The sequence below is a fragment of the Natrix helvetica genome (assembly GCF_964273705.1).
Source record: "Natrix helvetica genome assembly, chromosome: 5".
Classification (NCBI taxonomy): Eukaryota; Metazoa; Chordata; class Lepidosauria; order Squamata; family Natricidae; genus Natrix; species Natrix helvetica.
Window position 1 is genome coordinate 94,465,966 of NC_138551.1, and position 27,960 is coordinate 94,493,925.

The 27,960-nt window shown below is 44.5% G+C and overlaps 2 protein-coding genes across 2 annotated transcripts in view; both read left to right on the top strand.

Moving 5' to 3' along the window:
- Nucleotides 1–27,960, top strand: part of CSGALNACT2 (chondroitin sulfate N-acetylgalactosaminyltransferase 2) — a 72,590-nt gene that overhangs the window by 3,471 nt on the left and 41,159 nt on the right. The window lies entirely within an intron of this gene.
- On the top strand, nt 20,602–21,018 carry LOC309393952 (metallothionein B-like). Its single transcript, XM_081956572.1, has one exon. It carries the CDS (start codon nt 20,680–20,682, stop codon nt 20,869–20,871), a length of 192 nt encoding a protein of 63 aa, XP_081812698.1. The 5' UTR covers nt 20,602–20,679; the 3' UTR covers nt 20,872–21,018.

The window sequence follows — 27,960 nt, forward strand, 5'->3', positions numbered from 1 at the left end:
ACTTTTTTATTTCATAAACATAAAAATTCAGTATCTACATAAACAGTGTGTTGTCTGGGTACAGTTAATTTTGAGAAATAATAGTAATAACAACAATAATGTTCATAGCATTGATAATAATCCCATAATAATATTTGCTTATCCATATTAATAAATCTTAGTGCTGTTGTAACTTTGAATGGTCAAGAACAATTGTAAGCCAAGGACTATCTGTATTTATGGAAGTTAGAACATATTTCTCCTTTGCCTTTTGTTCTGCCCCTTCAAATAGCTTTTTCTTCTGAGCAGATTTTCTCTCTTACAACAGTTCTTTCCTTACAACAGTTCGTTTAGCAACCGTTCGCACTTGTAACGGCCCTGAAAAAAAGTAGCTGTGACCGTTTTTCACACTTAATGACCATTGCAGATAAAGCTCTCTCTCTCTCTCTCTCTCTCTCTCTCTCTCTCTCTCTCTCTCTCTCTGTTCTATCTATCTATCTATCCATCCATCCATCCATCCATCCATCCATCTCTATCTCTTTTATCTCTCTATCTCTCTAACATCTCTCTTGTTCTCGCTACCTACTATCTACCTATCTCTCTCTCTCCCTACCCCCCCTCTCTTTCTCTGTCTGTCTGTCTTGTCTATCTATCTATTTATCAATCTTTATCTCTCTCTCTCTAACATGTCTCTGTCTCTCTCTCTTTGTCTCTGTCTCTGTCTCTCTCTCTCCCTCTCTCTCTGTGTTTCTGCCTGTCTCGCTCTGTCTCTGTCTTTGTCTGTCTCTTTCTGTCTCTGTTTCTCTCTGTCTCTGTCTCTATCTCTCTCTGTCTCTCTCTTTCTCACTCTCTGTCTCTGTCTCTCTCTCCCTCTCTGTCTCTCTCTCTGTCTCTCTCTGTCTCTCTCTTTCTCCCTCTCTGTCTCTGTCTCCCTCTCCCCCTCTGTCTCTCTCTCTCTCTGATTATTCCTCGTCTTGTTGCATTATGTGAAACTTTCAAAGGTGGCCCAGTTGAACTGGGATTGCTTGATCCTTTGAACTCTTGATTCTAGGGAATTCTTGCCTGTCCCAGTGGACGTGAGCTCCTTCAATTGCCTTGGGCCTGCTTTCACTATTCCCTTAACCATCAGAGGGTTGTTGTAAATATTTAATGTGAAATTTGCAAAGAGACTGAAGCCTTAGATAAATGCCAGCTGCTAATTATCCTGCACCATAAAAATGAAAGTGAAGGATTGGAGCCAATTGTCTCTGTTAGCAAACAGTTCTTGTATGGACGGAGGATTTGGGAAGCCGAAGGAAGTAGGAAACATTCTCACTTCCTCTTGTGCTATGCCTGAAAAGTCTCCTGTCATCTGGAAGGTGTGTAGAATAATGGGACTGGGTCAAAATTTGATTTCTTTCATTTTCCTTTCCTTCTTTATCCATTTACTCCCTTCCTTTTCCTTTCCTTTCCTTTCTTTTCCTTCTTTATCCATTTACTCCCTTCCTTTTCCTTTCCTTTTCCTTTCTTTTCCTTCTTTATCCATTTACTTCCTTCCCTTCCCTGTCCTTTTCATTTCCTTTCCTTCCCCTTCCCTTTGCCCTTCCTTCCTTTCCTTCCTTCCTTCCTTCCTCTTTCTTTCTTTCTTTCTTTCTTTCTTTCTTTTTTTCTTCTCTCTCTCTCCCCCTTTCTCCCCCTTTCTCGCTCCCCCCCTCTCTTTCTTTCTTTCTTTCTTTCTTTCTTTCTTTCTTTCTTTCTTTCTTTCTTTCTTTCTTTCTTTCTTTCTTTCTTTCTTTCTTTCTTTCTTTCTCCAAGCCTTTTCTATCACAAGAGGCTGCACTGGATGCAACATTTTCTTTGCTGTTCGGAGAAGTGTACGGCCACAATACAATAGGCTGTAGCCAGGCCTACCTCGGCAAGATGTCTGTATTTTGAAAATGCAATAATAGTAATTAACATAGTTTTGTGCCTGAAATCTCCTTCCCACAACCTTCCTTCCAGCTGTGTTGTTGTTTGGAGCTAAGCAGAGGCCACAGTGCTGCCTCTGGTAAACAATTTTCTTTTAAAAAAAGAAAAACATAGAAGAGTTAAAAGTTTAATCCCTTCTCCATCAGAAGTGGGCTGTTCTCCCCAAGAGTAAAGAAAGAGATCTATTTAGGAGAGGGGCTCTTGTCTTATGGAAAGATCCGTTTGCGCTGAATTAAAAATGCTTGGGATACAGTACAGGTAGTCCTCAAATTAGAATGCGGGATCGCGTCCTGCCCCATACATCCCTACGACCAATTCGCTCACACAGAGAGGGACTTCTCCAGGTGCCGTCCACCAAACAGTGTTGGGGGGCGGCGCTTAGGAGCAGAGCCTTCTCTGTGGCGGGCCCAGCCCTGTGGAATGACCTCCCCCCTGATATCAGGATTACCTCTGATCTCCGCTCCTTCCGTGTAAAGCTCAAGACCCACCTCTTCCAATTAGCTGGCCTGGCTCAACCATAGTTTTATCCTATTGCTCCTGACGGGTTTTTTAAATTTTTATAATTTTAACTGAGGGTGTTTTAAATGGCTATTTTAATTTTATTTTTATATATATTTTATGAGTGTTACCTCCTCCAGGTACATGTATGTGTATGTGTTTATTTGTATTTGTATATGTATTGTATATTTATGTATATTGTATGTGTTTTATTGTACGCCACCCCGAGTCCTTTTGGAGAGGGTGCGGCTAACAAATTAAATTTCATTCATTCATTCATTCAGAACACCCAGCATTTATTTTAGAAGGTGCCTTCTTGGATCATTGTTATAATAAAAAAATGAAATGAATGTGTTCAAGGAAAGTTGATGGCCGAAATTGCTATGGCTGAGGTTTTGAATGAAAATCTATCTAGGGCAGTGATGGCAAACCTTTTTTGGCACCAAGTGCCGAAAAGGGAGCGCATGTGCGCTTGTTTGGGATGCTCCCCAGAAGACAACCTGCCAAGTGGGCATGCACGCAAGTGACTTCTGGTTTGCTCAGAGGGTCGTTTTGACTGCTTCGGAGGCTTCAGGGAAGCCTCCTGAAGGTCCCAGAAGCCTCCAGAGGGCTTCCAGAGGGGGTGGGGGAGGCTGTTTTCACCCTCCCCATGCTCCTATAAAGCCTCTGGAGCCTGGGGAGGGCGAACAAAGCATGCAAAAATGGGGGGGGGTTGCACCTGTAGTGCGCGCATGCGCACTGGGGGGGTCGCACATTGCATTATGGCTGTGGCATGCCTGCACACGACCCCCCTGCGCTCCCCCCACTTATGGCACGCAAGCCAAAAAAGGTTCGCCATCGCTGGTCTATGGCATTGTAATATTCTCTGGAATTATTATTTTTTCTTCCATTCGCTCAAGTCTGGATAAGTCCCTGCAGTTTTTTTCAAAAATAAGTTTGTCATTGCCAATTTTCCAGGGCTTGCAACCATTCATTTAGGGATGGTTTGAAGTTATGAAGGCCCTGAAAAATGGACACGTGACCGTTTTTCACACTTACGACCATTGATGATGGTTGCAGAGGCCTGCGGGCATGAAATCACTTTTTTCAACCTTCTGTAAAGCAAAGTCAGTGTGGAAGCCAGATTTGCTTAACAACCGTGTGACTGACTAAACAAGTGCAGTGATTCACTTAACCACTGCGGCAAGAAAGGTTGTAAAGAGGGCCAGAGCTCATTTCTCAACTGACTTGCGTAGCAACAGGAATTTTGGGCTCAATGGCGGCCGTAAGTCGAGGTCAAATTATTCTCCAAAGCACCAGAAGGCATGACAAGAAACAATGGTTGGAAACTAATCAGGGAGAGAAACAACCTGGAATTAAGGAGAAACTTCCTAGCAGACAATTAACCAATAGAACAGCTTGCCACCAGCAATTGTGAGTGCTCCATTACTGCAGGTTTTTAAGAAGAGACTGGACAGTCAGTTAACTGAAATAGTATAGGTCCGTGATGGTGAACCTATGGCACGCATGCCACAGATGGCATGCAGAGCCCTCTGCAGACATGCGAGCTGTTGCCCCAGCTTAGCTCCACCATACATGCGCACTTGCCTCCTGCTGGCCAGCTGATTTTGGGGGCTCTGCCACTCATGTGAAGTGGGCCCGTTTTTGGTCCCAGGAGGCTGCAGGGAGGCCTATTAGGCCCAAAACGGGGGGCTCTGCCACTCATGTGAAGTGGGCCCGCTTTTGGTCCCAGGAGGCTGCAAGGAGGCCTACTAGGCCCAAAACGGGGCATGGGGGAAGGTCACGAACACATGTGCGGGGGGACACGGGGGGTTGTGCACGCATGCATAGGGGGAGCGCAGGGGGCATGCACTGCATTATTACAGCACAAGACGAAAAAAAGGTTAGCCATCACTGGTATAGGTGGAAGCTGGACTAGAAGACTTCCAAGGTCCCTTCCAGCTCTTTCTATTCTGTCCTGTCCTATCCCCTATCCCCTATCCCAGCGATGGCAAACCTTTTTTGGCTCATGTGTCATAAGTGGGGGGAGCGCAGGTGGGGCGTGTGTAGGCGTGCCGCACCCATAATGCAATGCGCAAACTCCCCCTAGTGCGTACATGCGCATACTACAGGGGCGACCCCCCAATTTTTGCATGCTTTTTTTGCCCTCCCCGGAGGCTTTATAGGAGCATGGGGAGGGTGAAAACAGCCTCCCTCGCCCGCCTGGAAGCCCTCTGGTGGCTTCAGGGACCTTCAGGAGGCTTCCCTGAAGCCTCCAAAGCAGTCAAAACGACCCTCCGAGCAAACTGGAAGTGACTTTTGGTTTGCTCGGAGGGTCGTTTTAAGTGCTCCGAAGGCTTCAGGGACCTTCAGGAGGCTTCCCTGAAGCCTCGGGAGCAGTCAAAATGACCCTCCGAGCAAACAGGAAGTCAATTTCCAAACTTCCGGTTTTCCCGTAGGGCTGGTTTTTTGCACTCCGGAGGCTTCAGGGAAGCTCATGAAGCCTCCGGAGGGCCTCCGGGGGGGGGGGGGGAAGGTTCTTTTCGGCCTCCCCAGGCTCCTATAAAGCCTCTGGAGCCTGGGGAGGGCGAAAAATGGCTTTAAAAAAAGGTGAACAGCTGACAGGGCAGCGCCTCGCGTGCCCTGACAAATGGCTCTGCATACCACCTGTGGCACGCATGCCATAGGTTCACCATCATTGCCCTATCCTATCCTAAACCCCAATCCTATCCCCTATCCTATCATACCCTACTTTATTCTCTACCTTATTCCCTATCCTATCCTATCCTGTTCCATTCTAGTCTATTTCCATTCCATTCCACTCTATTCTGCATTCTATTCTGCATTCTGTCCTGTCCTTTCCTTTTTGCTCTGGGCTTGGCTGATCTTGAAAGAGCTAAGCTAGGACAGATCTGGTTGAGATTACCATAAGAGGCCATCCCAAAACCCCAGGCATTTTGGCCAGTCCAAGCTTTTGCCAAGGAAGCAGAGGTTAGCTAGGAGAGCTGGAACGAAAGCAGAAATGATCTCCAGGAATAGGAAAGAGTTGGTTCAGTCAAGACAAGGAGAGGTCCATCTGGCTGTTTTTTTTTTTTTTTTTGCAGGCTCCTTCATTCAAAACATTTCTTTTACATGGCCCTGAAGTGTCGAAGGAGAAGACATGAATAAAACATTTCAGGAAGGTTGGATTGTAGCCTAGTTCTTTCCAAACATCTGTTTTTGTGTGAGGGAGTGTGCATGTTTTGGTCTTCCTTCAGGGGATTTAAACAGGCGTCTGTCACGCCGGCTAAACGGCAGTGCGATAGATACAATTCCATCCAAACTTTATTCTGCTGATTGCTGATTGTTGCTTTTATCTCTACGATTTATTGGTTTCCTAGTATGATTTGATTGCTTGTTCAGTAACCTCTGACTATCACTAAGTGTTGTATCTTTTGATTCTTGATGAATATATTTTTTTCCTTTTTATGTACACTGAGAGCATATGCACCCAAGACAAGTTCCATGTGTGTCCAATCACACTTGGCCAATAAAGAATTCTGTTCTGTTCTATTCTATTCTATTCTATTCTATTCTATTCCCATTCCTATTCCCATTCCTATTCCTATTCCATTCCATTCCATTCCATTCCACTTGCAATGTTTCCAAAACTGGAAACAGAGAATGGAGACCCTCTTGTTTGCTTAATCAAAGATTGGGCACACCATTTTTGTTCTCTCAGCATTTCCTTTTTGAGAGGATGTTGGAACATCGCGCCTTTGAACAGACGGTAAAGTTTATATGTCTCACAGCTATTAAGGTGAGTGGTTTTCGATGGATCGCTCTGTCTGGTAGCTGATCCGATTGCTCTGATGCCAAGGAATTAAACATTCTACCTCCCCTCCTCACCTGAAAAGAACTCTGTTCCAACTGATGTGGCCCTCAATGAAATCGAGTTTGACACCCCTCCCTTATACCATTCTGGGCAAATGGCTATCTAGTCTCTTCTTGGAAACCTCCAGTGATGGAGCACCCACAACTTCCAGAGGCAAACTGTTCCACTGGTAATTGTTCTTACTGATAGGAAGTTTCTCCTTAATTGTAGGTTGGAGCTATCTTTGATAAATTTCCATCTATTGCTTCTTGTCCTGCCTTCAGGTGCTTTGGAGAAAAGATTGATTCTCTCTTCTCTGTGGCAGCCCCTCAAATATTGGAAGACTGCTATCATATCACCCCTAATTATTCTCTTCATTAGACTAGACCAAGGATGGCTAACCTTTTTGCTGCTGTGTGCCAAAAGCAATGCATGTGCGACCCTCCCCCTGTGCCCCGTTTTGGGCCTAGTAGGCCTCCCTGCAGCCTCCTGGGAGCAAAAACAGCCTGCGGGGGGGGCACCTGCCCCCCTCACGCATGCGTGATGGAGCTGAGCTGGGATGACGGCTTGCATGCCCGCAGAGAGGGCTCTGTGTGCTACCAGTAGCACGCGTGTCATAGGTTTACCATTATGGGACTACAGATACCTAGTTCCCTCAATCGTTCATTGCACGTTTTAGCCTTCAGTCTGCTGACCATCTTTGTTGCTCTTTTCTGCACTCTTTCTAAAGAGTCTCAACATCTTTTTTATTTCTTGGTGGTCAAAACTGAATGCAGGATTCCAAGTGAGGTCTTACCAAAACAGTATAAAGCAGTATTAACATTTCATGAGACCTTGATACTGTCTCTCTGTTGTTGTTCCCTTATGAGCCACGGCAGAACCTTACCTGTAGTGTGAAATGCCCTGAAGGAAGAGATGCAATCAATAGCTCTGTAATCTCGTTTTTATTAACAAGGCTAAGAAATCTATCAGAGTGGGTGTCGGTCAAAAGAAGCGGATTCGTATCTAAACTATGTTTCCGGAGAGGTTTTGTTTGAAGCAGAGAGTCATTTTAGAGCATTTCAAAACAGATACAAGCAGTACCAAGCTAGGAAGGAAGGAAGGATGGAGGGAGGAAGGAAGGAAGGAAGGAGAGAGAGAGAGAAGGAGGGAGGGAAGGAAGGGAAAGAAGGAAGAAAGGAGGGGGAAGGAAGGAAGGAGGGAAAGGAAGGGAAAGGGAGGGAAAAGAAGGAAGGAAGAAAAGAAGGTAAAGGAAGAAATGGAGAATGGAGGGAGGGAAAGGAAAGAAAGAATAAAGGGAAAGGAAGGAAGGAAGATTATTTTATTTCAAATTAATTTAGCCCTTGGCCCATTCATTACTTTTCGAACAGCACGAGACTTGAACTTAGCACATGCATAGTGTATAATATCCCAAAGGTGCTTTTTTCAAGAGGCAACTGGACTTTCTGGTTTTTCTTTGAAGACGTTTTGCTTCTCACCATAGGTTCGCCATCACGGGGTTATAACTTCAGACGGTCACTAAGTGAATGATTGTAAGTTGTGGGCTGGCTGCAGTGGCCTGTGGGGGAGGGAGCCTGACTGTGATTTGGTCACCAAACCACGGAGCAAAAGAGACACCACGAAGTAGTGCGATGTGTGAGCTCAGCGGCTGGCAAAATTTCAGCAGTCATCCTTTGCCTGGGTCAAAGTGTGGAAACCGGAGCATCACGAACCTGGTTTAATGAACCTGATTTAATGGCAGGACTCTCTGATGATTGTTCCTGCAGGAGGCAGGGATGCACTGCATTGAATTCTGGGCCCACTCTTGGCTCCCATCTTCTTTAGTAGGTGCAAAACTAGGTTTTGAAGTGAGGTTACAGATTCGGTCTTGGAAAAGTAACAAGGATCTGATATGAACATAATTTTAATATTTTTCTACTGTTTTCTGTCTTTCTTCCTTCTCCTTCTTTTGTTCCTCCTCCTTCTATTCCTTATTTCCCTCATTCAGTCCCATGTCGTCCCCTTTTTCTTTTCCTTCTACCCCTTTTCCTCCTGCTCCTCCTCCTCCTAGTTTCTCTCTCCTCTTTTTCATTCTACCTCTTCTCTTTCTTCTAGTTTATTTTTCCCCCTGTTCCTTCTATTCCTTCTCATCCTCTTCCTCCACTTCTTCCGTCTTCTATTTTCTATCCATCTTCCTGTTCCTTCCACCCATTCTCCTCTTTGTTCTCCTCCTCCTCTTCCTTTTCCCAGTTCCTATTTCTCTTCCTGCTTCTTCTACCCCTTCTCCTCCTCTTCCTCATCCTCTTCTAGTTTCTATCTCTCTTCCTGTTCCTTCTACCCATTCTCCTCTTCCTCCTTATTTCTTTCTCTCTTCCTTCTGCCCCTCCTCCTCCTCCTCCTCCTCTTCCGTCCTCTAGAACTTCTCCTCTTTCTCTTATGGCTCTTCTACCTCTCCTCTTTCTCCTTTCCCCTCCATCACTCTTCTCCTTCCATGCCCTTTCATATTTCTCTTCTGATTCCCACAGTTCATTAAATTACCCAAAAGCCTTCTGCACTGCTAACCGTCAGCAGTTTTATTGTATCCTTCCAAGGGTAGCCAGGGCCTCTTCCCTTCTCCTGGGCTTGTCCAAGCCAGAAGCTTGAGAGAGTCAATAGGAGACAGCTGCTGCTTCTCTGAACCATAGCCAGAATTCACCCAACCTGAAGGCTCAGGGCAAAACATGTCACCAAAATCTTGAGTGCAGTCTTCAGGAAGCCTTCTCCTAGTTGTCAACAAGTTGTAATTTTTAAGGAACCAATTAAAATCATGTCTGGGAAGAATTATATTATGGCAATGAAATCAATTTAACTTGAACCTAATGTAGATGGAATCAAATTTATTTCTTGTCCTCCCCCAGCTCCTTTTTTGGGAGTTTGCGATCTCACACATCATAAAAATTGAAGGTAGTTTTTCCAACGGGTCTTATATTGTATTGCTGTCAGACACTCCCCCCCCCCCCCCAACACACAGTTCTTCCTGTCTTTGTTTATTCTGGTTGGAAGAAGAAGTCAAGACTGTGTTTATTTTTTTATTTCGTCAAGCATGAATTAGATAACAGATATAAGTATAAACATGATTATGAATACCTGAAATGAATGAATACAAAGGAATATTAGGACAGGGATGGTAGGCCCGCCCCTTACAGACCTCTTAGGGATGGAGTGAGATCCACAGTAGACACTCTGAGGTTAAAGTTTTGAGGGTTTGGGGAAGAAGCCACAGAGTCAGGTAGAGCATTCCAGGCATTGACCACTCTGTTGCTGAAGTCGTCTTTTCTGCAATCGAGTTTGGAGCGGTTTACATTACTTTTGCATCTATTGTGTGCTTGTCTGTTGTTGTGGTTGAAGCTGAAGTAGTCATTGACAGGTAGAACATTGTAGCAGATAATTTTATGTACTACGCTTAGGTTGGATTGAAGATGGCGAAGTTCTAGGTCCGTGATGGCGAACCTAGAACTGAAGTTGTGAATGCCCCAACACTGGAAATCTTTAAGAAGATGTTGGATAGCCATCTGTCTGAAACGGTATAGGAATTCCTGCCTAGGCAGGGGGTTGGACTAGAAGACCTCCAAGGTCCCTTCCAACTCTACTATTGTATTATTGTATTATTGTATTAACCTATGAGGTGGCATGCGGAGCCAAATCAGTGAGCACGTGAACTCAGCTCCAGCTGATTTTCAAGCCTTGTGGGCCGAGCAGAAGTCGGGAAACAGGCTGTTTTTGACCTCCAGTGAGCCTCCAGGGGAGTGGGGAAGGCTGTTTTCACCCTCCCCAGGCTCCTAGGAAGGCTCTGGACCCTGGGGAGAGCAAAAAACGAACCTTCTGGTCTGACCGGAAGTCAGAAAACGGGCCGGTTTTGGCCTCTGGAAGGCTCGGGAAAGTTCTGGAGCCTGGGGAGAGTGAACAGGTCCACCGTGCCATTGCGTGCAAAGTGGGGGAGCGCAGGGGGGGGTCACACACACATGCGTGAGGGCGGACACATAAAATTATGGGTCTGGTCACATATGCGCATGACCCCCCACCCCTGCTCCCCCTGCTTTTGGCACGTGACGGCAAAAAGGTTAGCCATCACTGTTCTAGGTTGTCCAAGCCCAAAATTTCAAACCTGGTGGCATAGGGCATTTTGTTGTGTGTAGATAAGTGGAGGACTCTTCTCGTGAAATACCTCTGGACTCGCTCGATTGTATTAATGTCCGATATGCAGTGCGTGTTCCAGACAGATGAGCTGTATTTGAGAATAGGTCTATTTTGCCTTGCAAAGTAATGTTTTCATTTTGCGTTTGGTCAATGCTGTGGGGCTGAGTTGCTTTGATAGAAGGGGTCAGCTTCCGTGGTGGGTTGAATTTGGGCCTCCAATTCCAAAAAAAAAAAAAAAAAAAAAGAAAGCTTTGTGAAGAAGATTGAACTTGCCCCAAAGATCAAAGGTAGGAAAACTGAGGAAGCAAATGTCTCAAACAAAATTTCGTAATTTGGACCGTGATGACCAAACATTGCTCTTGAGCTTTCATGGTTAATGTTTATGTGGGGTGTGCAGAATAGGAAATGCACATTTTGGGGGGAAGCTCAGGTATAAAATGCATCGCTCCAATTGCAAAGTCATGGCCACGATCTTGAATTTTGGGACCCCTCGGCAAGTGCCTCTGATGAAACCTGAAGTGGTTTGTCTAAATCTCAGTTTGCTGTCTGTGTTAAAATCCATATTTAAAAGCTCAGTGTTATCAGTCCTCAATACCTACAGAGGGTGAAATTCTTTTCCTCTTCTCTTCCCTTCCCTTCCCTTCCCCCCTTTCTTTTTTCTCTTTTTTCTCTTTTCTCTTCTCTTTTCTTCTCTTCTCTTCTCTTCTTTCTCTCTTTTTTCTCTCTTCTCTTTTCCCTTCCCCCTCTCTTTTTTCTTTCTTTTCTCTTCCCTTCCCCTCTCTCTTTTCTCTCTTTTCTCTTCTCTTTTTCCTTCCCTTCCCCTCTCTCTTTTCTCTTTTCTTTCACTTCTCTTTCCTTCTTTCTCTTATCTTCTCTTCCTGTCCCTTCCCTTCCTTCTCTCTCTTCTCTCCCCTTCCCTCTCTTCTCTTCTTTTCTCTTCTCTTCTCCCTTTCCCTCCCTCTGTCTCTTTTCTCTTTTTCTTTCTTCTCTTCCCTTCTCTATTTTCTTTCCCTTCCCTCCCCCCCTCTCTCTTTTCTATCTTTTCTTGCAATTCTCTGTTCTCTTTTCTCTCTCTTCTCTTCCCTTCCCTCTCTTTCTCTTTTCTCTTATTTGTCTTCTCTCCTCTTCCTTTCTCTCTTTCTCTCCTTCACTTTTCACTTTTCTTTTGTAAGGCTGAAACAATCACAACATGTCTCATGTTCTAATGTTGTGTCTTTGAGGCTGAGAAAACAAGATCTAAAGTTACCTCTCTGCTCTCAAAATTAGCAAGTTAACTGCAAGAAATGCCTGTGTGAATCCTGTTATGTAGGTCATGTGTGAAGTAACAGTACACAGATCGTGTAAGAAGAGCCCCAGACCAAATGGGAGATGAACGCAGAGTGGTAAATGTTTTATAAAATGAAAGTGAGATCCAGGACTCTGCTTGGAGAAATGCATTTATTTATTTTTATTGCTATTTTTTGTGGCTGGAGTCGGATAAATTAGAGTTCTGTTCCCTGCTCTTGGGTAATAGAAAGCTAAAAACGTCGTTTTGAGCTGAAACTCTGAGAGAAGAACAGTTTGCTTTTTATGTTTTGTAAGAGCAAATGTGGGATTAAAAAAAAATAAGCAAAGTTATCTTATTTCCCGGGGTCATCTCATTTTTTTTCTATGTGGACTTAACCTTGTTCTCCCTAAACTTTGTATAGTTTCTTGATTGCTGAAAGTACCATAATTTTTGGAATATAAGACACACCTTTTTCCCCCAAAAAAGAGGGTGAAAATCTCGGTGCGTCTTATATGCTGAATACAGCATTTTTGGCCTCCCGAAATTCCACCCCCTTTGCAAAAATGGATGTGCATAGCCTTTAGAAGTCTTCCAGAGTGCTCCTGGGGGTTGGGGAGCGCAAAAATGAGTGAAAAATGGGCCGTTTTTTGCTCTTTCCCCCCCTCAGCCCCCAGGAGCACTCTACAAGTCTCCTAAAAGCTATGCATGCCCCCCTTTTTTTGGCAAAAGCCAGGCTCGTTTTCGCAAAAAAACAGGCCAAATTTTGCTTGTTTTTGCCCCCCCCCCCCAGCCCCCAGGAGCATTTTTCACAAAAAATGGGGGTTTGGGAGGTCTGCAGATTGCAAAAACCTTTTTAAAAAATTTACCTCTTCAAAATCTTGATGCGTCTTATACTCTGAAAAATACGGTAGCTAAGAGAGGATATGTTATGGCCTGCCAGCAGCCAGTGGAGCAGGCGGTAGAGTCGGACAGTGAGGAGGTTGGGGAGGAACATGGGCCAGTCCTGGAGTCTGGGGAAGGCTCTGTTGAGGGCTCTGTGTCTGAGACAGAGATGGGACCAGGGCCGTCCTACAGTTATCAACTACCTTCAGAATCGGAGATCAGTGGGGCAGAAGAACAACTGGAGCCTGTTCCCAGTGTGCGCATGTGCAGAGCTGCCAGGAGAAGGGAACAATTAAGGAACAGGGGTTGACTTGGATGTAAAGGCACAAGGAGATGCTGAATGCCCCCTTCCATAGGAAATAAATAGGAGCAAAAGGGGAGTGGTGCTTGTAGGAGACAATTTGTTAGTGTGAAGATTTGCTTCTCTGAGAGATGCCTTGCCAAATATTTCCTTGTACAACCTTGCGACTGGAAGCTCTTGGCCTTGCAGTTATCCAAGGATTGATAAGGTCTGTGTTTGCAATTCACCCTTGAAAGACTGTTTGCCGGGACTTTGCCGGATGTATATGCTAGGAATTCACATTAGCCAAATAAAAAGGTTCTCCCCCCCCCCCCCCAGGATGGGGAGTCTGTTTTGTGATTTGGTGAAGCCTAGGTCAGAACACGATATTAAAAGAATAGTTCACTGTGTCACTCACGTCCACAACATTTCTGTTGCTAGGCAAGACAGTCGTTAAGTAAATTTTGCTCCATTTTATGAACTTTCTTGCCACAGTTGTTAAGTGAATCACACCAGGTGTTAAATTAGTAATACGGTTGTTAAGTGAATCTGGCTTCCCCCGTTGACTTTGCTTGTCAGAAGGTCGTAAAAGAGGATCACAGCAGGGGTGGGTTCCGGCAGCCGCTACTGCCGGTTCACTCAGGGATGCACCATGCGTGCACTTGATGCGTGCTGTGCGTGCATGCACAGTACAAAAAAAATGCTCTGCGCATGCACAGAAGCAAAAAATAAAATGGCGGCGCCTATGGCACCGCCAAGAAAACTGGTTCAGGGGCGTGGCAGGCCTTGGTTGCTGCCGGTTCCTGCGACCCAGGCCACCAAGTTACTACCAGTTTGGCCAAACCGGTCCAAACCAGTAGGAACTCACCATTGGATCACAGGACCCTGGGACATTACAACTGTCCTAAGTACATGCCAGTTGCCAAACCTCTGAATTTGGATCACATGGCCCTTGGGGATGCTGCAGAGGTTGTAACTGAAAAGCGGCCATGTCACTTTTTTCGTGTCATCGTAATGTTGGACGGTCGCTAAATGAACGCTTGTAAGACGAGGATTATCTGTAGTCTGAGAATTCACCAGCTTTTTATCAGAGGGAGTTGCTTTCCTTGCCTGGGGAAAAAAGTGCAAGTTAGTTTAAAAACTAACTAGAGTTTAGGGCTGTTTCGGTGAGAGATTAGGTTGCAGGATTAAATGCCAGACGAGTGTGAATTCCAGGCTGAAATGGCAATCACAAAGTTCATTAGACAATTTTGAGCAAATTGTTCTTTTATATGGTTGTGTAAAGGGTTAAAAGGCACTGAGATGGCTGGGTGAAGAGAGAAAACTGCAAATGCCTTTGGCTTGGAAGCACAAGAGACAGATAGCCGATGTAAATTTTGCTGCAAGAAATAATGTAGAATATAGAATAGAATGGAATGGAATGGAGTGGAGTGGAGTGGAATAAGAGAGTTGGAAGGGACCTTGGAAGTCTTCTAGTCCAGCCTCCTGCTCAAGCAGGAGAACCTATACACCTCAGAGAAGTGACTGTCCAGTCTCTTCTTTAAAACCTCCAGTGATGGAGCACCCATGATTTCTGGTGGCAAGCAGTTCCACTGGTTAATTGTCCTCACTGTTAGGAAGTTTCTCCTTAATTCCAGGTTGCTTCGCTCCTTGATTAGTTTCTTTGTGGCAGCCCTCAAATACTAGAATACTGCTGTCCCCCCAGGCCTTCTTTTCTCTAGACCAGCCATACCCAAATCCTGCAGCCGTTCTTCATATGTTTTAGTCTCCAGGCTTTTGATCATTTTAGTTGCTCTTCTTTGCACTTTTTCCAAACTCTCAACGTCTTTTTTGTAATGTGGTGACCAAAACTGGATGCAGCATTCCAGGTGTGGTTTTACTAAGGATTTATAAAGCGGTAGTAATACTTCTGGTGATTTTGATTCTGTGCCTCTGTTTATACAACCAAGGATTGTATTGGCTTTTTTGGCTGCCGCCGCACACAGCTGGCTCATGTTTAAGGGATCGTCCACTAGGACTCCAATGCCCCTCTCGCAGTTACTGTTCTTGAGCCAGTACTTATATTGCCTAATATGTACTTATATCTTTGATAGGGTCAGAGTTTTATAAGGCCTTGTGTGAGAACCCAGTTACATTTTCCAAGATCTGTGTTCCTACCCTGGAAATTAATACATTTTTTTAATGTATTGGTTATAACTTTGGAGGTCAAGGGGCATCTGCTGGAGTCATAGCGGCTGTGGGGCCCACTCTGACCCTCTAAATGAAACCGGTGATTCATAGAGGAAACCATGATATGCATGCAATCTGCAGTTTACAGGAAGAGTGTCATGGACAGGCTTCATTTATGGATCCCAGAGGAAGCAAGTTTCCATCTCAAGGTTTTTACAGGCTGAGTCACATGCCATGCATCACTGTTCCTTCTCTCTCTTTTATCCCATTTACAGAGACAGAGACAGACAGACAGAGAGGAAGAAAATGAGAGAAAGAAAGATAAAGAGGGAGGGGGAAGGAGGGAGGAAGAGAGAGAAAGAAAGAAAAGAAAAAGAAAGAGAGGAAGGGTGGGAGGGAGGAAGAGAGAGAATAAAGAAAGAGAAAAAAGAAGAAGAAAGAAAAGGGAGAAAGGAAGAAAGGAAAAAAGAGTGAGAAAAAAAGGGGGAGGGAGGAAGAGAGAGAAATAAAGAAAGAAGAAAGAAAAGAAAGAGAGAGAAAAAGGAAGGAAGGAAAGAAAAAGAAAGAAAGAGGAAGTCAAAGACAAGCTCCTTCCCCCTTGTCTTCAGTCTTCCCCAGAGTTCCAAAGGAGGAGAAAGTGACGGAGAATTTGGTCTTCTGAGTTGATGGTTAGAGATCCTGTTTGTTCTTCTCTGGTCACTTTCCGAAGGCCTAGTGAAAAATTCCCAGCTTTGCCAAGGTTCTTGTGTGCAACTCGCCAACAACCGCAGGCTTCACTCTGGCAGTAATGAACTCTTCCAGCGAAGGAGACTTCGGGATGCTATTCAGTTCTGCGGTCTCTGAGCTCAGACCCTGCACTGAGCAGGGAGTTGGACCAGATGAGGTCCCATCACACTCCTGGAACAGTTTATCACTCTACGTTTAGCAGTGAAAAGGCAGCCAACAGAGGTCATGGGCTGGTGGGGGCTGGAAAACGGGTGGGCTTTATGTGTGTGATAGAGAAGGGGTCTTATAAGGGCACAGCAACCAAGCAAGACAGACACAAACTTCAATGGATCATTAGAACTACAGAAAAAACAATTGCTACCAATTTGCCACCCATTGAGGACCTGTATACTACACAAGTCAAAAAGTGGGCTGTGAAAATATCTACAGACCCCTCACATCCCAGACATAAATTGTTTCAACTCTTCCCTTAAGATGATGCTATAGGACAGTGATGGCTAGCTTTTTCCGGACTGAGTGGCCAAAGCATGCATGCACCCCCCCCCTGCACGCACTCCATGCCCCCACACATGTGGACATGAGCCCCTGTGCATGCCCTGTCACCTGCTCATCCACACGTGCCCTGCCCTGGCGCATGCATGGCAGAGACCCGAAGGCCAGCTGGCTGGCGGGAGGCGCACACACATGCGTGGTGGAGCTGAACTGGGACAATGGCTGCCATAGGTTTGCCATCACAGCTATAGGGCATTGCACGCCAAAACAACCAGACACAAGGACAGTTTTTTTCCTGCATGCCATCCCTCTGCTAAACAACTAATTCCCACAACCTGGTCTTATGCCCTGGGATATCAAACCACCGAGTAGGGCTGTATTATTACTATTATCTTTCTCATCTTTCCTATTACCTCTTTCCTTAACTTCTTATGACTATAACTTTGCTATTTGTGTCTCATAATTCTACATTTATTGCTTATTTAATGTCCTACGACTATTACTGAGTGTTGTATCTTATGATTTATGATGACTGTATTTTATGATTATAATTTATCACTTGTTGCTTATATGTACACTGAGAGTTTCTGCAACGGAGACAAATTCCTTGTGTCTCCAATCATTCTTGGCCAATAAAGAATCTTCTCTTCTCTTCTCTTCTCTTCTCTTCTCTTCTCTTCTCTTCTCTTCTCTTCTCTTCTCTTCCCTTCCCTTCCCTTCCCTTCCCTTCCCTTCCCTTCCCTTCCCTTCCCTGCTGTTCAACTGAAGATAGCCTACTGTGATGAATTTGAATCAGTGTATATGTTGGCAAAGACTCTCTGCCACAAGCTTCCAGCCCTTTCAGATTTCTAGACTCATTAGAACATTAGCAAGTGAAGGAAAACTCCCCATTAGAAATGGATGGATCTTTTAGTTCTGATTACTCATTTTGCCTTCCTTCCTTCTCTTCTTTTTATCCCTTCTCTGTTTTTTCATGCGGTATTAAAAGGAAGTTGGCATTTTCATAAACATAAAGAGATTTGCCAACCCTTTATTACCTTTCCTGCTTTTTATTTAATTGAGCATTCCTCCCACACACTTCACTTGCATTTTTTGAAAATGTTTCTGTGATTGAATTCATGTGTCCTTTTGAGATACATGAATACCAAAGAAGTGTTTGATTCTGGTTCGTGCATTGATCGGGACTTCCACAGAGGTGTCAAAATGCGAGTGACAAATTAGTGAGTGGCAACCAGTCATAAATGCAAAGTGCCCAAAATGCATTCTGTGCAGCAGTTATAATTTGGAGACCGGGTTGTAAATAACATTTTTGGATGGATGGATGGATGGATGGAATATAAATGAGAGATTATAGATCAAACTACGGCCATTAATCCAGCCCGCGCAGGACCACAAGGCTACCCCACCCACATCACCCTGCCCCACCCTTTGGCCGAGTGCAGGACTTACCTTCACGGCCCCCGTGGGCTGGAACTGAAAGGTAAGGCCAACAATTTTGGTCTTCAGAGATGTTCTGGGGGTGGGGGAGGTGAAAAACAGGATGGACAGACACCCCAGAAGGCCAGAAAACTAGCAAAACGGCCGGTTTTGGGCCAAAAAAAGGAGCCCTTTTTGCCTGTTTTTGTCCCGCAGAATGCTTCTGGAGATGATGGATGTAAAAGATGGATGGATCAATGGACAGACAGACAGACGAGAGATGAGAGAGGCAGACAGACAGACACCGTGTGTGTATGTAGAGAGAGATTTTTTTAATGTTCAAAAATAATAGAATAGGGGATAGCATGGCACTGTATGGTAACTCTGGGCCTGTCTTACGTATGTGTAAATGTCGGATTTCTCTGTTTTGTTTCCAGTTATTGTGAACTGTGAATGGCTTAGTAGTGTAGCTGCAGAATAGGGTAGAGGATCCTGGGTTTCTGAACATGAATAAAAGCCATCTGATTTCAGAAAGTTGTGTAGTATTGATTTAAGAAGGCCTTTGTTCAGCCCCTGCACTTGGCTGAATTAAAAAGTCAATCCCGTTAACATTCAGTAGCATTTTTGGAAGATACCGATCTTAGGGGAAAACCTTCATTGTTATACAGGTAATACTTGACTTACAACCACAATTGAGCCCCCAAATTTCCATTGCTAAGCAAGGCCGTTGTTAAGTGAGCTTTGCCTCATTTCATGACCGCCCTGGCTAAGCAAAGCACTGCAGTTGTTAAGTTAATAACACGGTTCTTAAGCGAATCCTGCTTCCCCGGGGACTTTGCTTGTCAGAAGGTCGCAAAAGGGGATCACGTGATCCCAGGACACAGCAGCCGTCATAAATACGAGTCGGTTGCCGAGCATCTGGATTTTAATCACGTGACCACGGGGATGCTGCAAGGGTCATAAGTCTGAAAAACAGTCATTGGTCACTTTTTCCAGTGCTGTCATGACTTTGAACCGTCACTGAGTGAACTGTTGTAAGTGGAGGGCTCCCTGTATTTGCTTTATTTTACAATAGAATAGTTTTGAAATAATGAAATAAAGTGAATGACAGCTCAAATAAAGTGAATATTGCCAATGACTGCTCCGTTCTGTTTTGCTTTTAACTAGGAATGCCTAGTTAAATTGTAACCAAAGTTACAACCCTTTTTCATACTTACGACCTTTGTAGCAGCCCCGTGATCGTGGGATCAAAATTCAGACGATTGGCAACTGGTTCATACTTGTGACTGTCGCTATGTCCCAAGGTCACGGTCCTAAGATCTCCTTTTGTGACTTTCTGACAAGCAAAGTCGATGTGGAAGCTAGTTTCACTTAACAACCGTGTTACTAATTTATCCACTTCAGTGATTCACTTAACAACTGTGGCAGGAAAGTTCATAAAATGGAGCAAAACTCCCTGGGCAAATGTTTCACTTAACAGCAGAAATGTTGGGCTTAGTTGTGATCGTAGGTCGAGGCCTATCTGTACATAGCTTGATTTTAATTGCTTTTATTCCCCAAGTTTGATCCAGTTTGATTAGACAGAGATGGGTATTGAATGTTGGATCTCAGCCACTATGGAGCCCAGGTCATCTTTAATCTTAAATAGAATTAGTCGTCTTCAAAGGAGAAGAATTGAAGCGCAGGTGGTTGGCTGATGTGTTTTGTTGTCGTTATTTTGTGACTTTGAATGAGTGTTAACTAATCCCTGCAGTTTTGATGGAAAGATTTCTTGGAAGTGGTTTGCCATTGCCTGATTCCAAGGACTAAGGGAGAAGCACTGGCCCAAAGTCACCCAGATGTTGGATGGTGGTTGTTTTCACGCCTAAGGCAAGACTGTAACTCAGATCTTCCAGTTCCTTGCCTGGTGCCTTATAGACAGGGTAGATTTGATTAAAATCAAGTCGTTTAAAAACACAATTTAAATCGGGATTTAAATCACTAGTAAAAAAATACTTGATTTAAATCATAATTTTTAAAGAGCAACTGTCATCTCTGTCCTGCAGCAGCTCCTCCTCTGACCCACAGTTGGCTCACCGACAGTCCCACTATTGCAGAATATACAACCTCATGCTACATAATTAAACTCGCATTTCATGCTGAATGAACTAAATTATGAATGTATCTTTAATAGAAAACTATCTTTAGATAGATTTTTACTCCATAAAAAAATCCGATTTAAATAAAAAAAAAATCTGACTTAAATGTTAAAAAATCCATTTTTTAAAAAAATCATCATTTTTTAAATCCATCCTGCCTATAGATACAGCAGGGGTGTCTAACCTTGGCAACTTTAAGACCTTTGGACATCTGCCAGAATTCCCAGCTGGCAGTCATCAGCCATGAGTAGAATTCCCAGCTAGGAATTCTGGGAGATGAAGTCCTCGGGTCTTAAAGCTGCCAAGGTTGGACACCCCTGCTGTATCTATAGGCAGGATGGATTTAAAAAATGATGATTACTACACAGTGGTGAATTTCATTTTTTTTACTACTGGTTCTGTGGTTGTGGCTTGGTGGGCGTGAACTTGGTGGGCGTGGCAGGGGAAGGATACTGCAAAATTTCCGTTGCCACCCCACTCTGGGGCCAGCCAGAGGTGGCATTTTCTGGTTCTCTGAACTACTCAAAATTTCTGCTGCCGGTTCTCTAGAACCTGTCAGAACCTGCTGGATTTCACCCCTGCTACTACACCAAACTGTATCTCAATTTCCTGGCTACAGTTCATTTTTCTCAAGTTGATTGGCTTTCAAAGATCTCCGCTATCTCTTCTGCCACCTAGCCTGAGAGGACAGTCTTGCATCCCAGGTACTAGACAGGGCTGATCTTCCCCTCTGCTTTACAGTTGGATGTCTTCTTCGGTCCATAAAACCTGATTTCTGGTTTCCAGAGCTAAATGCTCGTGTAGATATCTGGCTTTGAAAATACCATCCCCTGAGCATCCGTGCATCTTTCCTCCGCCTTGGGCTGTTTGCGCTTCTTTTCGTCTCTCTCGACTTGTGATGGATCCCCAGAATTGCGGCTGTGCCACCGGCACCTCTTGCTCCTGCAATGGATCGTGCAAATGCAAAAACTGCAAATGTACTTCATGCAAAAAAAGCTGTTGTTCTTGCTGCCCTGCCAGTTGTGACAACTGCGCAAAAGGCTGTGTCTGCAAAGACCCTTCCCTGAACAAATGCAGCTGCTGCCCCTGAACCCCCACCCTTCCTCTTTTTGTAATTAGGTGAAATCTGTTGTGCAGTCAAAATGATTTTTTCAGGCTACAGCGACGTGTGTGTTGCCCTTGTTTTTTTAAAAGCCTGAGAGCATGAAAATAAAGCTGACTTCAGACAAAAAATAAAAAAAAAAAAAAAAAAAAAAAAAAAAAAAAGAAAATACCATCCCCTGTCTGAGAATTCAGGGGTGCATCATGGTTCAGACAACCTTGCTGTCTTCCTCATCTGACATCTGGCAATTCTAAGTGGCCCCAATGTCTGTTGTTACCATCCCATTCAGCTGTTTCCTTGAATGTTAGTATGTCTTTCTGAACCTTGACATTTATCTGGCTTCTATTTATCAACTTTCTATGTAGATCTGTCTGCCTTCTTATCACATGGTTCCTACTCAAGGATTTAACAAGAAGATATCGCTGGCCGTCATCAGCCATTAGCAGAAAGCTTACACTCATGTTTTTATTTCATACCCGAAGAAGGTTGTTACTGGTAGTAGTTTCATGTCCACCTTAGCAGAAATTGTGTAGCATTACAAAAGAATTGCTGAAGGATGTAAACCTACCAGCCCAGGCTGCCTAAGTTCACAACAGTGTTCTGACCCAGCCTTAGGAGAAACAAGAAACAGACTCCTTGTCCTGAAAACCCCTTCTTTGTTTACATCTTGTGAATTAATTGCATTCACACACCGAAAAGTCCAGGCAATAGTCCTTCAAAGAGTTAACTGCAGTACAGACCTTATCAGTTCCTTGAGATAATTGCCAAGCCTTGAGCTCCCAGCCACAAAGCTGCAAATTAAGTTCTGGTAAGCAGTTTCTGAGGCACGAAACACAATGAGCAAAATCTTCAAAAATACGAACTGTTGTCTCCTACAACAAACACTCCCCTTTCCTTCTATTTATTCCCCATCCAGGGAGGAGCCATTCAGTGTCCATGTGTGCTTTGCTTTCAGAGTCAATTCCTTGTCCTCCGTTGTTCTCCTCTCCTGACAGCTTTGGGGATACGTGCATCTGGAGCAGGCCCCAGATGTTCTTCCTCCTCCAAAGGCAGCTGCCTCTCCGATGGCTGGGGAATGTCGGACGGCCCTGGCTCTATCTCTGTGTCCGACACAGCACATCCATCAGAGCTTTCCCCAGATGCCAGAACTGCCCGAGTTCTTTCCCAACCTCCTCATTGTCCACGTCTTCCACCAGCTCCACTGGCAGCTTGTGGGCCACAACACAGAGTTAGGAACAGGATTTTTGGAGAAGGGATGTATATTCTACTTCAAGGGAACTTAAGTTGGTTCCAAATGATGAATTATGTAAAACATTTCATGATTGAAGCAGAGGAACTTTGTTTAAATGAAATGCTAAGCAAACCACTTAATGTTTGCAGGTGCTACATAGGCTGTAGGAAGATCCATGAATAGTAACAAAGGCAAATAAATGTGGAGATTTAAAATGAAGCATTTTGTCACACTATAAAGATCAACCTGACTTGTGAATGCATAAATATTTCTTTCCTCTGCTCTTAAGATAGCCATCTTTTTAATGTCAGGAAGGAAGCTATGTGTGTATGTCTTTTTTATTATTTTTTAAGACATTTTTGAATGTCGTCTTTGTTTGTTTGTTTTTAATTGCTCTTTTAAAAAATATTTTGGCATTTTGTATTTTAACTTCCTTTGAATAAACTAAAAAATTCAGAAAAAAACCCCATCAAGCCTAAGAAGTCAGAAGTTAAAGGAGGTAAAAAATGAACCATTAGATTCAGAGTGTTTGCACACTTGCAATGTGAGAGCTTAGTCAAGAAATTTTCGAGTCCCTTCGGGGAGAGGGGGCGGTCTAGAAATCTAATAAATTAAATTAAATTAATTTAATTAAATTTTAAAAGAAGCAGCTACGTTCTACATGTTCGTTACTGTTCTCTAATGCAGGAAGTCCATTTAGTGATTGAAGTTGCACAGCATTGAAAAAAAGGGACTTATGACTAACAACCATTGCAGTATCTTCCATACCCATTATCAACTGTTATTCTGTTATTCCTCATATTTTGTGTGTCGGTGTATAGTACTTTGTGTGTTGGTGTGTAGTACTTTGTGGATGTGTAATACTTTGTGCGTTGTTGTATAGCCGTGATGACAAAACGATGGCACGTGTGCCACAGGTGGCACGCAGAGCCCTCTCTGCGGGCATACCAGCCATCGCCCCAGCCCAGCTCCACCGTGCATGCGCACAGGCCTCCCATTGGTCAGCTGATTTTCGGTTCTCTGCTGCGCATGTGTGGAGGGGGGCATGCACGGGGGGCACTCACATTGCATTTTGGGGGTTCGTGTGTGGGCGCCCCCCCTGCACCCCATTTTGGGCCTGGAAGGCATCCCCCACCAATTTGGAAGCCAAAACAGGGTGTGGGGGCACCACGCAAGCCCCCCCCCCCGCATGCTCTGTTTTGGGCCTGGAAAAGCACCTGCACTAACCTGGAAGCTAAAAATGGGCGGGCGGGGGAGCGCATGTGCAGCGGACATGCATGCATATGCAGAGGGTCAGGTGCATGTGTGGGGGTGGGGCGTATGCATGGGGGACACTCGCATTGCATTTTTGGGGCTTGTGCGTGCGCTTTGGCCATTTGGCAGCAAAAAAGTTAGCCATCACTGGTGTATAGGGTTATTGTAGTTGAAGACCAATGCGCATGATAGGAAAGTTTCTTACTCCCTCCATCACTCCATCTCTTTCTTCTCCATCACCTCTGTTCTGCATTTGGTAATTGAATTCCGGTATCTGATGAGATGGGCCACAAAGCTTTTGATTATAACATTTGTTAGTTTTTTAAGATCCCTTGAAGTTATGTGCCTCTGTGCGTTGGTTGCAAAAGAATTGGCCGCTTCTATGCATTGTTGGTATTTAACACCAGATAAGTTATCTGATGATAAGATGCATGAAGGTACGTCAAATGAATGTTGGAAGTGTAAAAGTAAATTAAGCGGGGACTTTTGAATCATCTATAGTGGACATGTGATAAAGCAGGGGTGTCCAAACTTGGGAACTTTAAGACTTGTGGACATGCTGGCTGGGGAATTCTGGGAGTTGAAGTCCACAAGTCTTAAAGTTCCCAAGTTTGGACACCCCTGTGATAAAGCAAAAAAGTTTCTGGAGTATGATTCATATTTTAATACAGAAATTTTTTGAAAATGGAGATACTAATGAAACCAGAACTTTTCCTTTTGGGCCTAATGGAAAAAGAACAGGAGAAAAAAAATCTGGAACTTTATTATTATATATGTTGACAGGAGCAGGACTATTATTGTATGCACAAAAACGGAGGGACGCTTCAATTCCTACCTTGGACAAATGGTTGCAGAGGTTGATGGAGTTGGCTGAAATGGCAAAATGAACGACTTTGATGAAAGAAAAGAACATACCGTATTTTTCAGAGTATAAGACACACCTTTATCCCCCCAAAAAAGAGGGTGAAAATCTGGGTGCGTCTTATACACTGAATTTTTGACCTCCCGAAACCCCCCCCCCTTCGCAAAAATCGACATGAAGAGGGTTTGGGAGGCCTGCAAAGTGCCCCTGGGGGCTGGGGAGGGCAAAAAGGAGCAAACAATGGGGCGTTTTTGCTCATTCCCCCCTCCCATCCCCCAGGAGCACTCTACAAGCCTCCCAAAGCCCATGCATGCCCTGTGTTTTGGGAAAAAATGGCCCATTTTCGTGAAAAACGGGCCCTTTTTTGCTCATTTTTGTCCCCCCAGTCCCTAGGAGCACTTTGCAGGCCTTTCAAACTCTCTGCATGCCCCATTTTTCACCAAAAATGAGGCATGCAGAGGGTTTGAAAGCCCTGCAGAGTGCAAAAACTTTTTTTTTTTTAGTTTATCTCTTCAAAATCTTAGTGTGCCTTATACTCCGGTGTGTCTTATACACCGAAAAATATGGTAAATACTTTTGTTTCCACATGGAGACTGCTTCTGAACTTCGTGCTTGATGTGGAGAAGAATGAAATTCTGACTTTGGGTTTTACCGTGTAGATTGATAGATCTTTATAGAAAAAGGCTTGATACTTCATATTATTATGAAAAAGCAAAAAGTTGTGATTTGATGCCTTATTTTACTGTAACAGAGAGAGTTGGAAGTCAATGCTTCTTTTTCTTCCCTCCCCCCTTATCTTTCCTCACTTCTCTCCCGTCCACACTGCTTTTCTATTTATTTTTGGACCAACTGTAGTCTCCGAGTGCATCTCAAGGGAAGCCCCATGTAGAGAGCATTGCAGTAGTCCAGGCGAGACGTCACTAGCGCATGGGTGACTGTGCGTAGGGCATCCCGGTCCAATAAGGGGCGCAATTGGCGCATCAGGCGAACCTGATGGAACGCCCCCCTTGCCACGGCTGTTACATGGTCATCCATGGACAGCCGGGCATCTAGGAGGACGCCCAAATTGCGCACCTGTTCCATGGGGGCCAGTTGCACGCCCCCGATGGCCAGAGATGGAAGCAACTGGTTGAACCGGGAGGCCGGAAGCCACAGCCACTCCGTCTTGGAAGGGTTGAGTTTTAGTCGGTTGCCATCCATCCAGACCCGTACGGCCTCCAAACACCGGGACATCATTTCCACGGCCTCATTGGGGTGGTTCGGGGTGGAAATGTATAGCTGAGTATCATCAGCATACAGATGATATCCCACCCCAAAACCACGGATGATCTCGCCCAGCGGTTTCATGTATGTGTTGAACAGGAGAGGCGAGAGCACCGATCCCTGTGGCACTCCACATGTGAGTGGCCTCCGGGTCGATCTCTGCTCCCCTGCCAACACACGTTGCGTCCGGTCAGAGAGGTAGGAGCCAAACCACCGTAAAATGGTGCCCCTGACTCCCAGCCCCTCTAGCAACAGGATACCATGGTCGATGGTATCGAACGCCGCCGAGAGATCTAATAGGACCAGGATAGAGGAACAACCCCTATCTCTGGCCCTCCAGAGATCATCAACCAATGCGACCAAGGCCGTCTCCGTGCTGTGCCCGGGTCGGAAGCCGGACTGGCGCGGGTCTAGATAATCATTTTCCTCCAGGTGACGTGGGAACTGTTGTGCCACCACACTCTCTACAACCTTCGCTAAAAAAGGAAGGTTGGAGACTGGACGATAGTTGACTAGATCCGTTGGGTCCAGGGAAGGCTTCTTGAGCAGGGGCCTCACCACCGCCTCTTTCAAGGCGGCCGGTAGAAACCCCTCACCCAACGAAGCGTTCACTAGGCCCAGGAGCCAGTCGCGCGTAACCTCCCAGGATGCCAGTACAAGCCAGGAGGGACACGGGTCCAATAAACATGTGGTAGGTCGCAGACGTCCACGCAACCTGTCCAAATCCTCGATGGCAACCGATTTTGTATTTTATAGTACTTTATCTATATACATAAAAATGTCTCTGTGTGTGTGTGTGTGTTCCAGCATAACTTTGGAACTCCTTGAGCAATTTCAACCAAACTTGATACACTTGGTACACAGATGGCTTATTAATCTCTGGAAACAAATACTGTGAGGGAAAAATACCCCCTCAGGGTGTGTGTTCTGTTAAGATACAGCCTGTTGTGCCTTAAAATAGCTTCTACTGTACTGCTGTAAAATGACTTCTACTGTACAGCACAGTGGAGTTGCCATGGTAATGGCTTCACCGTACTCCACAAGGGGTCTCCCTCTGGTAGGGGGGAAATCCAACATTAGAAATTACGTTTGGTCCAGACATTTTCAACAAGGCTTTGATTATTTTTGAGGACTTCTGAGGGCACAGGAAAAACATTTGTAACTAATCGTTGCCGAAATCAGGGTTTTTCCTGTCTAATACAGGATTAGGATAAATAAATACCCGGGCAACACTGGGTTATCAGCTAGCAACTCAATAAAAATGTTAAATGCAACAGAATTGACCACTTCTGTAGAAATGTTATTACCCTCAGAACATGAGCTAATATGGGGAGGATTCTACCAAGAGGAGTCTGGATTTTTGTAACTCTTCTTTTGTCAACATATTAAACTTGTTTTTTTTTTCCTTTCTGCTTGTCAAATATAACAATTTGCAGTCAATGCTATTAATTGGTAACAGTGTAAATCCATGCATGGTTGGTTTTTGGTTTTTGTTTTGGTAGGAATTATGTGATAATTGTTAGCAGTCCAGAGTAAAGGTCTTGACACTCTAACTATGGCAGGACTCAGCCCAAGTTTGAAACGGTTTTTAGAGACTCGCAGAAAGAAGTGGGCAATTGAGCTGTTCATACAGCAAAACTGTACAATTAATTTTGCAGATGTCAGTGCAGACAACTCAAAGAGTATTATGGGAAGGAAGTTTGGTCTTTGTATTCCATCTTGATCTGGATTTAGAAGTTTATCGTAGAAGCGATTCCATCTCGAGTCCTATCCTGTGGTGGAGAGTTAAGACATTCAGTTGAAGATTGTTATTACCTGTCAACAGGCACGAACCGGTAGCGGAAATCGTTGGTGCCCCCCCAATGCCCGTTCACCCTCTCACCCTCACAGGCTCTATGCCTTCCCATTTAGGCACTTTTTAAAGTCAAAGCGCATGCGCAGAAGGCTGAGCGCACGCACAGACGGGGCATGTGCGCTCACATTTGTGAACCGGTAGGGAAGGTGAGTGAATACCACCCCTGCCTGTCAAAGTTCTCAAGACCAATTTGATTAAGGATCAAGGTTCTCAAGACCAATTTGATTAAGGATCAAGGTTCTCAAGACCAATTTGATTAAGGATCAAGGTTCTCAAGATCAATTTGATTAAGGATCAAGATCATGTGAACAATTAAGATCATGTGAACAATTACCACTACACTGGTAAGACCACACTTGGAATGCTGCATTCAGTTTTGGTCATGCTACAAAGATGTTGAGACTTTAGAAAGAGTGCCGAGAAGAGCAAACATTGATGATTAGTGGGCTGAGGGCTAAAAGATATGATGAATAGTTGTGGGAACTAGGCATGTCTAGTCTACTGAAAGGAATAATCGGATGACATGATAGTAGTCACAGAGGGGTTGTCACAGAAAAGAGGGGACCGATCTCTTCTCCAAAGTATCTAAGGCAGAACAAGAGTGGAAGCTTA